This window comes from Halichoerus grypus, chromosome 7, assembly GCF_964656455.1.
Source record: "Halichoerus grypus chromosome 7, mHalGry1.hap1.1, whole genome shotgun sequence".
Taxonomy (NCBI): Eukaryota; Metazoa; Chordata; class Mammalia; order Carnivora; family Phocidae; genus Halichoerus; species Halichoerus grypus.
The window spans coordinates 94,237,848-94,251,253 of NC_135718.1; the positions used below are offsets into that span (position 1 = coordinate 94,237,848).

A 13,406-nucleotide genomic window follows, 5' to 3' on the forward strand; every position below is an offset into this window, starting at 1 on the left:
GACTCCCTGCCAAGCAGGGAGCCCGATGTGGGACTCAATCCCAGGACTCCAGGATCATGACCTGAGCTGAAGGCAGTCACTTAACCACTGAGCCACCCAGGTGCCCAACTATTAATTCTAAAACGTATTTGGAAATACAAAAGGCCAGACATAAGACACTTTTTTTTTTTTTAAGATTTATTTATTTATTTTAGAGAGAGAGGAGCATGAGTGGGAGAGGCAGAAGGAGAGCGAGAGAAAATCTCAAGCAGACTCCAGGCTGAGTGCAGAGCCCAACATGGGGCTCAATCTCACAACCCTGAGATCACAACCTGAGCTGAAACCAAGAGTCAGATGTTCAACCAACTGTACCACCCAGGTGCCTCCAGAAATAAGACACTCTTGAAGATAAAGTACAATGTTGGAAGATGTGGTATGTAGTCTACCAGGTATAGAGCTGTAACAATCAAGAGAGGATGATAGTAGCACAAAGACCAAAGAAATAAAGCACAGAGCCCAGACATATATGTACACCTGATTTATAACAAAGATACCAGACAAAGGACTCTCTTTTTGACAAATGGTACTGGGATATAGATAAATAACTATACGGGAAAAGAACAAATTATGACCCCCTACGCAACACACCATATACAAAATAAAGACAGGTAGATTGTAGATTTAAATGTTAAAAGCAAGACTATAAAGTTTCTGGAAGATAATGTAAGAGAATATTTTTATAACCTGGGGCAGGGAAACATTTTTGATAAAGGATACAGAAAGCACTAAACAATAAAGGGGGAAAACTGAGATTACATTAAAATTAAGAAATTTTAGTCATGAAGAAAGAAGAAAGAGAAAGAGAGAGAAAGAAAACTAACAGGACAATTATAAGGCAAGCCCCAGAATGGGAAAATATATTTACAATAGACATATTGTAAGGGTTTATACCCAGAATACATAAAGAATTTTAAAAAAATGTCAAATAACTCAAAATAATGAGTAGGATGTTTGAACATGTACCTCACAAAGGAGGACACCGATAAATACATGAAAAGATATTCAATCTCACAATTGAATCATCAGAGAAATGCAAATGAAAATCACAAAGAGATAGCACTACAAGCCCACCAGAAAAACTGACAATATAATGTGTTGGCAGGAATATGGAGCAATGGTATCACTCCTATGGTGCTGTAGGAGTGTAAACTGATAAAATCCACCCAAAATGCTCTCCTTAACCATTCAATGTGAACATACACATACCTCAAGATCGACAATTCCACTCCAAGGTACACACCCAACATAAATGTGTGTCATGCACACCAAAGACATATTAAAGAATGTCCATAGCAGCAATATTCACAATAGCCCCAAACAGGAAACAATACAAAAATCCATCAATAGTAGAATAGATAAGTGAATTGTAGTATATTTATACAGTAGACCCACCAGTGAAAATGAACAAACTTCTGCCACATGCAACAGTGTGTATGAATCTAACAAATGTAAGGTTGAATGAAATAAGCCAGACACAAAAAAAATACATACTGTGTGGCCCCATTTATACAATGTTTAAAAAAATAGGCAGGTATCAACTAGTGGCTAGAGATCCTGCTTAGGCAATCTTCATGAAAGTTAAGTGATTAGCTCTAAGGGAATGAGAGGCAGGGATTGGGAGGGGGCACAAAGAGGGCTTCTGGGACAGGGCAGGGCTACACATCTTACAGGTGACAATCACATTTGAAGATAAATCATTTGAAGATAAATCATTAAGCTGCACATTTTTGTTTTGCATACTCTTCTGAATGTATGTTAAATTGGGTCATTAGACAAGTAAAGGAGGATAGCATGAGCAACTAACCAACATATTATAGAATGCTGCCACAAGGTTCAGGAGGATGAGGACTGGTATGTGGAGGTCATTAATGACCCTGAAAAGAACAAGTTTAGGTCAATATAAGGTCTAAGCTCAACTTAAGTATGTTAAAGAGACAAGGGGAGGTGAGAAATGCAATCGTGAATGTGGACAACTGTTTGGGAAGGTTTTGGTATAAAGGGGAGCAATACAGTTGGGTGATCATTTAAAGGGAATATATGGTCAAAAGAATATATTTTGTACTTGTTTGCTTTAAGATGGGAACTATAGGTCATAATCTCAGGATTGTGAGATTGAACCCCATGTTGGGCTCCGTGCTGAGCATGGAGCCTGCTTAAGATTCTCTCTCCCTCTTTCTCTGCCCCTCCCCATTCCCCACTCGAGCACTCTCTTTTTCTCTCTCTTAAAAAAAAAAAAAAAAAAAGATGGGAGATAGTAAAGCTCATATTCTGGTGAGAATAACCCAGTCAAGAGGGAGGAAAGACATAAGAGCAAGAGGAGGTAAGTCCAAGAGTGAAACCCTTGGAAACGAAGAAAGATTTGGGACACAGGGCACACAGATGCAGGGACTGACCTTTGACACAAACTGGATACAAATGAATCTCTAACAGTTATAAACACAACACTGAGAGGAGACACAAGAGAGAAATTAATTCTAATGTGGGTAAAGGAGAAGTGGAAACATGTAATCAGGGAAGGTGGAATGGGAGGAGGCATCTGAATGAAGTATTGCAGGCTGGAAACATTTTGGTAGGTAGAAGATAAGGAAACATTTTAGGTCAGGAGGTTGCATAAACCACAGCCAGGAATGCAAAAAGAAACGGAGGTGGGTAATAAGTTTATGAAGTAACTAAGGAGTGAGTGGTCTGTGTGCCTGCAGTAATACTTGAAAGACTGACAGAAAACAGAAAAAAACTAAAACACCTAGAGATGATAATGAGACTGAATTATAATGCATCCTATTTTCCCATGGCAAGCTCCATCTACAGTGTCATTTTTACATTTCCATCAATGTTGATCAATTCTGCCATGTCAAATTTATTGCAAAGAAAACTTCAGACTAGAGGAAGAAGAAAGGCCTGTTACAGAGATCAAAAGATTGGAAAGTATCATTTGAGCGGAAAATAAATTGATTTTCAACTCTGGGAAGTGAGGGCATTCAAGACCAGCTGTGTATATAAGGGAATTCAGAAAGCCACAAGCATGCCCAGGGAAGACACATACTCAGTCCTGAGAGGACCTTAAGCTGATCTCTAGGCTCAGAGCAAGCCCAGCTACATGGTGAAGGAATGCCCCAGCACAGAGCCAATCAGCAAAGACTGGCAGAGGTGGCTATTCTTTTTCGGTTTTTTGTGCAGGTGTTTTTTTGGTGGTTGTTTGTTTACTTATTTTAGCTCCTGGCATTCAAGGAAATTCTGTCAAAATTAGCTGAACATGAACTAATGAAACAGAGACTTCAGTAATCACACACAATAAGGAATAATCTACAAAAATAATTTGGAAAAGTCTCAAAATGAAAGGACAATATAGCCTTCAACAATAAAAGAGATAAAACCCATGGGGAACTGGGCTATTGGATTTCCAGAGTTACCGCAGTATAATAGTTCATTTCAATGTCTACTTTTCAACCAAAAAAAAAAAAAAAAATCACAAAACCTACAAAGAACCAGAAAAATATGGCCCACTTAGAGGTACAGAATAAATACAGAAACCACCCTTAAAAAATCTATAGACACATGGGGCACCTGGGTGGCTCAATTGTTAAGCGTCTGCCTTCAGCTCAGGTCATGGTCCCAGGGTCCTGGGATCGAGCCCCATGTTGGGCTCCCTGCTTAGTGGGAAGCCTGCTTCTCCCTCTCCCACTCCCCCTGTTTGTGTTCCCTCTCTCGCTGTCTCTCTGTCAAATAAATAAATAAAAATCTTTTTAAAAAATCTATAGACACCAGGCCTACTAGACAGTTTAAAACAATGGTCTTAAATATGCTCAAAGAGCTAAGAGAAAACATGGCCAAAGAACTAAAAGAAATAAGGAAAACAACTGTACACATGAAACTAATATAACTCTATGCTAACTGGAATTAAAATAAAAACTTAAATAAAGAAAATAAATTATAAAAGGAACTAAACACAAATCTGGAGCTGAAAAGTACAACAACTGAAATGAAAAATTCCTAAAGGCATAGAAGAGCAGATGTGAGCAGCAGAACAAAGGATCAGCAAACTTGAAGATAGGTAGTTAAAATAACTGAGTCTGAGGAGCAGAAAAAGAAAAGAATGAATTACCATATGATCCAACCATTCCCTTTCTGGTTATATGCCCAAGGGAAGTGAAAGTAGGGATGAAAACAGATACTTGTGCATTGATGTTCATGGTAGCTTTATTCACAAGAGCCAAAGGGTGGTAACAAACTAAAAGGTCATGAGCAAATGAATGGATAAACAGACTGTCGTATATACGTAAATGGAATATTACTCACCCTTAAAAAGGCATGATATTTTGATATGTACTACACCACAGATGTACCTTAAAAACATTATGCTAGATGAAACATGCCAGACACAAAAGGACAAATATTGTTTGTTTCCATGTGTGTCATGTACCTAGACTAGGCAAATTTATAGAGACGGAAAGTAGAAGAGGTTGTCAGGGGTTGGGAGAGAGGGGAATGGAAGTTATTATTTCATGGCTATGGGGCTGTTGTTTGGGATGATAAAAATTCTGGAAATGGATAGTGTTGTGCACTGTGATTGTATTTAATGCAAATGAGTGGTACACTTACGATGGTTAAATGGTAAATTTTAAAATGGCAAAAATGCTAAATTTAATGGTATGTATATCTACCACAATAGAAAAAGTACAAAAAAAGTAGATGCATAAGAGAAAAGCAGCCAAATTCTCACCAGTTCTAGCTTCCATTTCTCAGCCTCACCAGCCGATGGACCTTTGACAGTATCTGCATTGTCCCGGGAGAATCGCCACTTGGCAGCTTCATCCACCCCAGAGTCTTCACCTGTTGTAATCCAAGAATTCTGCAGGTTTCCCTAAAATAAAATGTATGAGTAATTATAACTGGCATCTAACTTTAAATCAACATACATGCTTTACAAATGGAACACTGATTCTCATCTGTGATGAAAGGAAGACGAGAGCAGATGCTTCTAAACTACACATCAAGAATGATTTTACACTTTCATGCTATTAGGGTCATATTCCACAAGTGTTACAAAGTCAGATTCCTACAGGCACAGGTAATAATGTAAATGAGCAAAGAGGGCTGGCTGCCAGTGTTTCAACAAATGAACTTCTCTCTTACTTCTCTGGAGACATATATTCTTAAAACACACAGCCCTCTCTTGGTTTCATTTTCTACCTTTCATAAAGGCATGACTAATAATAATGTTAATACAGATGGTATTTACTATGTGCCAGACACTGTTTATGTGCTTCACATATATTAACTCATTTAATCACTATAACAACCCTATGAGATGAGTTTCATTGTTATCTCCATTTCATAGAAGAGGAAATTGGGGTGCCTGGGTGGCTCAGTCAGTTAAGCGTCTGACTCTTGATTTTGATTCAGGTTATGATCTCAGGGTCACGAGATCAAGCCCCTGGGCTCTGCATTCAGCGGGGAGTCTGTTTGAGATTCTCTCTCCCTCTCCCTCTGCCCCCCCACACCATGTTTGCTCACTCTCTCTCTCTCTCTCTAAAATAAATAAATAAATCTTAAAAAAAGAAGAGGAAACTGAGTCACACTGAGTAACTTGTAAGAGTCACAGAGGTAGGAAGTAGCTAATAAGCAGCAGAGCTAGGATCTGAACCCTGGCAATCTAGTTCCCCAGGCCATGCCCCAAACCACTATGCTCTCCTGCCTTTCCAGAAAAATATTTATCTTCGATAAGAAAAACAGTGCATGGAGATAAACAGAACTGACATATAGCCTGCACGTCAGGGACTCACAAAGGAGTGGTAGGGACCATGACAAACGGTCTGAAAGTTGCAGCCATTACTCAGTTCCAGGCAATTGCTGCCATGTGTGAATGCAAACTCATATTACAAAAAAAAAAATCTGGTGTATACCCATTGTGTTTGCACCTCTGATACCCTCTCAACATTCAGTGAAATATGCAGCCCAAAGATCTGGGTAATTTGTGTGTACAAGGACTGAAATATTAATTTAATTCAACAAATAATTACTGAACTCTTGCTAAGGGCCAAAGGATATGGTAGTACTCACAGGAGAGGACAGGTCCCAAACACAGAACTACACTGCAGTGCCATATCATGCTAGAATGAACTAAACTGCTCATTCATCCCAAGTAGTATTCTGAGGGCCTATTCCATATTCTTCTGGAAGTTCAGTTTAATGCAAACATTTGTGTATGATAGCTCCTATGTTCAGGCACGGTGTGCTAAGAGCTTGGGGGGTAAAAATGAACAAGACCAATCTCATCCTCAAGACAAACCCCTAAGCAGATAATTTCAATTTAATAAGGTAAGTGCTAGGCCAGAGGTGTGCATGGGGAGCTATGGGAAAACAAAGGAGGGGCACTGAGAACTAGAGATTCAAGGAAGGTTTTCTGGGGAAGTGTTGACATTGGTGTTATATCTTGGATGAGAAAGAGCAAGCTAGATGAGAAGAGCATGCCAAGAAGAAAACATTATGGGGAAAGTCACAGATGTGTGAAAAAGTCTGGTGCCTACAGGGGACTCATGCAATTCAGAATTACTAGAGATTGAGGCACAAAACAACAGATATCAAAATGTCAAGCTAGAGAGTCAAATAAGGATCTGGAAAATATGGTAAAACAAGCTTGAACTTGATTTTCTAGTAAGGACAAATCAAGATCTTAGTGCATTCAAAGTTGCCTTAGAGAATTGTGAAGAACGGCAGCACTAATTTCCTATAGAGAAATTGGAAAAAGTACATACACTATACATCGCTGACTTATGAAATAAAATATTGTCATTCTTTGGAAAGAAGTGCTAGTCTAATTGACACTTTGTGTTTCACAGATAACATTTAAGAATTTGAATGGTATTTGACCAAAATTAAAAAAATATAATTACATTTACATCCCTGGAGATCACTGAAAACCTTTGATTACTTAATTGAGGGGAGGGGTAGTAGTGAGGGGATGAAAGTAGACATGAAAGATATGACTCAGAAATGTTCTGCTTTTAAAAAAATCTCTGAGATCTTTGAATGAGAACACATGCCAAAATTTCTTTTTTCTTTTTTTTTTTAAGATGTATTTATTTATCTGAGGGCAGGGAGGGGCAGAGTGAGTCCCATGCAGACTCCATGCAGAACACAGAGCCCGACTCAGAGCTGGATCTCACAACCCTGAGATCATGACCTGAGCCGAAACCAAGAGTTTCGCTCAGCTGACTGCGCCACCCACAGTTGCCCCCAAAATTTCTAATAAATAGCATATATTTTAATATTATTATAATTTTTTGAACTCTGGAGAAAAGCTCTCCATGAAGAGAAATTTCACTTAAAAAATGATGAAAAATGAAGATGGAAATGGTTGTAATTTTTAAAAAATAACCTGCTTGTTTCTTCAACCACTGGGTCATAAAGTAGTTAAAGCACTAAACATCATGTAGGCTACCATCCAAGTCCAAGGCTAAAACTCAAGAACAATAAAGAGGATGTTCCTCTCTTGTGGGGAGAATCGTCTACCCCATGGCAAACAAAGGTAGTTTGGTTAAATACTGACAAGCTATTCCTAACTTATGCAGAAAGCCTAACTCAAGGCTAGGCAGATGGATCTGGGGAGTCAGACAGTCCCATGTTTGAGTCCTAGCTCTGCCATTTTCTAGTTTTGTGACAGTAGTAGTGTTGCTTTGTTTACTTAACTGCCTGTACCTTAATTTACTCATCTGAAAACAGGCATAACACTTGCCTTCCTTCGCTACTATAAACCTAAAATAATTGAATGTAAATAAAGTGCTTGATATACTGCCTGCCACATCGTAACATGTAGTCATCAGTAAGTATTAGTCATTACTGTATAATTATTTTAATTATTTTTCAAAAGAAGGCATTAAGAAATACTGAAAATCTATACTCAAATCCGCCAATAGCTTTGGCAAGATCTACCATCAGCATGGTAATAGACTCAGTAAAAAGAGTTCAGAAAAAAAAAGAAAGATAATGTCTCTTGATGTGTTTATATTTAAGATATTCTAAAAAGTTTCATTTACATTAAAACTGAACACAGCACTGAGCATACATTGCTGAAATGCCTCAATTCACCTACACAAGCAAAAAGCAGTAGGGTTAGTAATTCTTTTTTAATTTTATTTTATTATGTTATGTTAGTCACCATACAATACATCATTAGTTTTTGATGTAGTGTTCCACGATTCATTGTTTTCGTATAACACCCAGTGCTCCATGCAGTACGTGCCCTCCTTAATATCCATCACTGGGCTAACCAATCCCCCCTCCCCCCTCCACTCTAAAACCCTGTTTGTTTCTCAGAGTCCATAGTCTCTCATGGTTCATCTCTCCCTCCGATTTCCCCGCCTTCATTTTTCCCTTCCTTCTCCTAATGTCCTCCATGCTCTTCCTTATGTTCCACAAATAAGTGAAACCATATGATAATTGACTTCCTCTGCTTGACTTGTTTCACTTAGCATAATCTCCAGTCCCATCCATGTTGATGTAAAAGTTGGGTATTCATTCTTTCTGATGGCTGAGTCATATTCCATTGTATATATGGACCACATCTTCTTTATCCATTCATCTGTTGAAGCGCATCTCGGCTCTTTCCACAGTTTGGCTATTGCAGACATTGCTGCTACGAACATTGGGGTGCATATGGCCCTTCTTTTCACTACATCTGTGTCTTTGGGGTAAATACCCAGGAGTGCAATTGCTGGGTCATAGGGTAGCTCTATTTTTAAATTTTTGAGGAAACTCCACACTGTTTTCCAAAGTGGCTGTACCAACTTGCATTCCCACCAACAGTGTAAGAGGGTTCCCCTTTCTCCACAACCTCTCCAACATTTGTTGTTTCTTGCCCTGTCAATTTTTGCCATTCTAACTGGTGTAAGGTGGTATCTCAAGGTGGTTTTGATTTGAATTTCCCTGATGGCTAATGATGATGAACATATTTTCATGTGTCTGTTAGCCATTTGTATGTCTTCTTTGGAGAAGTGTCTGTTCATGCCTTCTGCCCATTTTTTGACTTGATTATTTGTTTTTTGGGTGTTGAGTTTGAGAAGTTCTTTATAGATCTTGGATACCAGCCCTTTATCTGTACTGTCATTTGCAAATATCTTCTCCCATTCTGTGGGTTGCCTCCTTGTTTTGTTGACTGTTTCCTTTGCTGTGCAGAAGCTTTTTATCTTGATGAAGTCCCAAAAGTTCATTTTTGCTTTTGTTTCACTAGCTATCTCCAAAGAGATGTATCTTGAAAGAAGTTGCTGTGGCCAATGTCAAAGAGGTTATTGCCTATGTTCTCCTCTAGGATTTTGATGGATTCCTGTCTCACATTGAGGTCTTTCATCCACTTTGAGTTTATCTTTGTGTGTGATGTTAGAGAATGGTTGTTTCATTCTTCTGCATGTGGCTGTCCAATTTTCCCAGCACCATTTATTGAAGAGACTTTTTTCCATTGCATATTTTTTCCTGCTTTGTCGAAGATTATTTGACCATAGAGTTGAGGGTCCATATCTAGGCTCTCTATTCTGTTCCATTGGTCTATATGTCTGTTTTTGTGCCAGTACCATGCTGTCTTGGTGATCACTGCTTTGTAATATAGCTTGAAATCGGGCAACATGATGCCCCCAGCTTTGTTTTTCTTTTTCAACATTTCCTTGGTGATTCGGGGTCTTTTCTGATTTCATACAAATTTTAGGATTGCTTGTTCCAGCACTTTGAAAAATGTCATTGGAATTTTCATCAGGATGGCATTGAAGGTATAGATTGTTCTGGGTAGCATAGACATTTTAACAATGTTTATTCTTCCGATCCATGAGCATGGAATGTTTTTCCATCTTTTTGTGTCTTCTTCAATTTCTTTCATGAGTGTTCTATAGTTCCTAGAGTATAGATCCTTTACCTCTTTGGTTAGGTTTATTCCGAGGTATTTTATGGTTTTTGGTGCTATTTTAAATGGAATCATTTCTCTAATTTCTCTTTCTACAATTGCATTGTTAGTATATAAGAAAGCAACTGATTTCTGTGCATTGATTTTGTATCCTGAAGCTGTTTCAAGAAATAGAAACAGAAGGAAAGCTTCCAGACTCATTCTATGAGGCCAGCATTACCTTAATCCCCAAACCAGGCAAAGACCCCATCAAAAAGGAGAATTTCAGACCGATATCCCTGATGAATATGGATTCCAAAATCCTCAACAAAATCCTAGCTAATAGGATCCAACAATACATTAAAAGGATCATCTACCATGACCAAGTGGGATTTACACCCGGGATGCAAGGGTGGTTCAACATTTGCAAATCAATCAATGTGATAGAACACATTAATAAGAGGAGAGAGAAGAACCATATGGTCCTCTCAATGGATGCAGAAAAAGCATTTGACAAAATACAGCATCCTCTCCTGATTAAAACTCTTCAGATTATAGGGATAGAGGGAACATTCCTCAAGTTCATAAAATCCACCTATGAAAAACCCACAGCAAATATCATCCTCAATGGGGAAAAGCTGAGAGCCTTTCCCTTAAGATCAGGAACACGTCAAGGATGCCCACTCTCACCACTGTTGTTCAACATAGTACTAGAAGTCCTAGCAACAGCAATCAGACAACAAAAAGAAATAAAACGTATTCAAATTGGCAAAGAAGAAGTCAAACTCTGTCTTTTCGCAGATGACATGATACTTTATGTGGAAAACCCAAAAGACTCCACCCCCAAATTACTAGATCTCATACAGCAATTCAGTAATGTGGCAGGGTTAGTAATTCTATAGCAACAAAATAACACAGAAGACTGACATTAAAATAGATATCAAGGTCTCCTGACACGTGCAACAATTATTTTGATTGTTTGCATTATATTTTAGTTCACGTGAGTGTTTTTTTAAAAAAGAAACACTCTACAACTTTGTTTTTTCCATAACTATGGCTGTAATTTTCTTCAGCAAGTTTCCTTTGTTCCTTTTTTTTTTTTTTTTGTTCCTATAGCAAAGCATGTGTGTTGGTACATTGTTTCCTTCCCCTTCTGTATTAGTCACTTCTCTTGCCCTCTGGTTCACTTGTCTGCCTAATTTCCTTTCTCACTTCACTTCCCCTTCTTCCACTTCTTTGTCATTGTACAAATACTGAAGTCTATGAATAATTGAGTCACTGTTTGCTAAGTGACTACATATTTGGAAGAAAAGCAAAAGAATATATTTTTAAAACGAGCTACTTCAAAGTACTTTTTATATGGCTCTATCATCTTCAAATTGACATTAAAATAATAAGCAACTAAGATGGAATTTTTAACTTGTACTAACATTGATAATAAATAATATCATAATATAAATATTCAAAAAACTCTTCTGGTGAAGGGAAAACAGCTGGACACAAACTGAAACATACTTCAGAAAAATAAACTGAAATACTGATCAGCCCACTTTGCCATTCAGATTTAACACAATCAGCTACTTCTAAATAGGAAATTCTAACATAGAACTCAAGGATTACAAATGAGATATCAGGTCAGGTCAACAAAAAAAACACTTCAAAATAAAAAATTAGAGGACACCTAGGTAAAACATTAAGGCACTCATATTTTTTCTTAATCAGAATGGATTTACCAATGACAACTAAGTCAAAATCACCAAAATCCATTGTAAAGTAAAGCTGCAACAGGCAAATATTAACACTTCCCATGGAAATCTGAATTTGTTTCAAAAAGCAGAACAAGCTGTGATTAACTGTGTCCTATAGCAAAAGAGTAAATAACATTTTTAAGGCAACAGTATCTCTGACAAGTCATAAGGAGACATTAAGTTTAAACACTACTTAAATATCATCACAAGAAATTTGTGTTGTACAATTAAAGACATCATCGAATCCACTGTTCTTCAAAATGTAGTGCATTGATACTAGAATCACTTAGGCAACTTGTTAAAAATTCATATTTTTAACTCAAGGACTTAACCAAAACCCATTGCATCAGACTCTCAGGGAAGGGAGCTCAGGAATCTGCACTATCAACAAGTATCCCAAGTGATTGTTACGTTAAAGAGTAAGAACAGCTAATATGGGTGAATCTTCTCAAATTGCCAATAAGCAGAGGACATGTGAGGTTAAGCCACGTTTGCAAGGCCCATAACATTACTCGTGAAACACCCCACTTGTTAGGGACGACGGGAAACTAACATGCTGATCCTGGTACCCTCAGGCCAGTGCTCTCTATGCTTCCCCATGCTGCTGATTAGACTTATTAGGATTCAGAGTGCAAGGACAATTTAGAGGAAGACAACAGAAATCTAAGCTACAGTTAGAAAGTTTCTGGATTTACCAAGTGTTTCCTATTTGATCTGCTTCCTGCTTCGGACCTGCTCTTTCCATATGGAAAAAACATAAATGGTATGTATGCTCAGAGAGGAAATCAGCACAGATATTCGGCATTGCTACATCATTGCATTTGAGGATTCATTCCACCATGGTGAATCTTAATTTTTGAGGCCCCAAGTGAGTAATAGCACAGTACATTTGCCAAACTTCAAGTCAAGAATTTCAGCAGTTCAGAAGGCTGGGGGAGAGGGTAGGAAGGAACATTCAAACTAAAATATAATTTATCATTTGAAAAAATGCTCACAGATGCATCCAGAAGTGTTTGTTCCCTCATTGCTTCCCCTTGTCTCTGAGATTTCAGCTCTTGCTGGAGCCTTTCATTTTCAAGCACAACTACTTGTACCCTATTTTTCATTCCAGAGAGTTCCTCCTGTAAAAAGCAGAAACAAAAATACCAACTACATTAAGCATTTTTAAGCAGTGTTAATCACTGATTACTGATGACCCAACATGATACAAAGCATGGAAAACATGCTCTCTATTCATTTTCTGAAATATTGTAATTTTACTTAGACAAATGAAGCAACTCAAACATTAGCTAACAAACAAAAAGAAGCATGGGGAATATAGTAAAGAGCCTGCTAATGGCCATATCACAGAAATGTGTGGTTTCTGACAGTTTTTTTGTAGGCTTCCAGAAAGACTTTAATTAAAGGGGTTATCTAAAAAATTTTTAAGAATAAGGTAGACTTTTAAACAATAAGGTGAGATATATTATTACTCCTGCTCAAATGCCGACAACTTGTTGAACCTAACAGAGGATTAAAGGGATAATAGAGGACTCTGAGATAGGCATGGAAAGTTAGAATAGTTATCCACTAACTGGTAGCCAGATGGAGGGAAATTATGAGTGAGATAGCTTGGTGGAGAGTTCTCAAAGAGTGCTTGTCTGTCCTTGCAGGCGTAAGATAAGGGAATACAATAAGTAACAATTAGAATAGCTATTGGGTGGTGTCTCACTCTCTGAAAAAAGGTAAAAAATATCAATACATTGACGGCA

General features: G+C 37.9%; 1 protein-coding gene across 11 annotated transcripts in view; it reads right to left on the minus strand.

The window, feature by feature from the left end:
- SDCCAG8 (SHH signaling and ciliogenesis regulator SDCCAG8) overlaps nucleotides 1-13,406 on the minus strand; it is a 233,027-nt gene that overhangs the window by 186,748 nt on the left and 32,873 nt on the right. For all 11 annotated transcript variants that reach the window (XR_013449815.1, XR_013449816.1, XR_013449814.1 and 8 more), the window contains 2 exons: nucleotides 12,651-12,776; nucleotides 4,760-4,900 (listed from right to left, as the gene is read on the minus strand). Coding sequence is in view for 5 of the 11 variants with exons in the window: in XM_036096993.2 (XP_035952886.2) it covers nucleotides 4,760-4,900; nucleotides 12,651-12,776 (267 nt within the window). In the remaining 6 variants the exon portion in view is untranslated. The remainder of the gene's footprint in view (nucleotides 1-4,759; nucleotides 4,901-12,650; nucleotides 12,777-13,406) is intronic.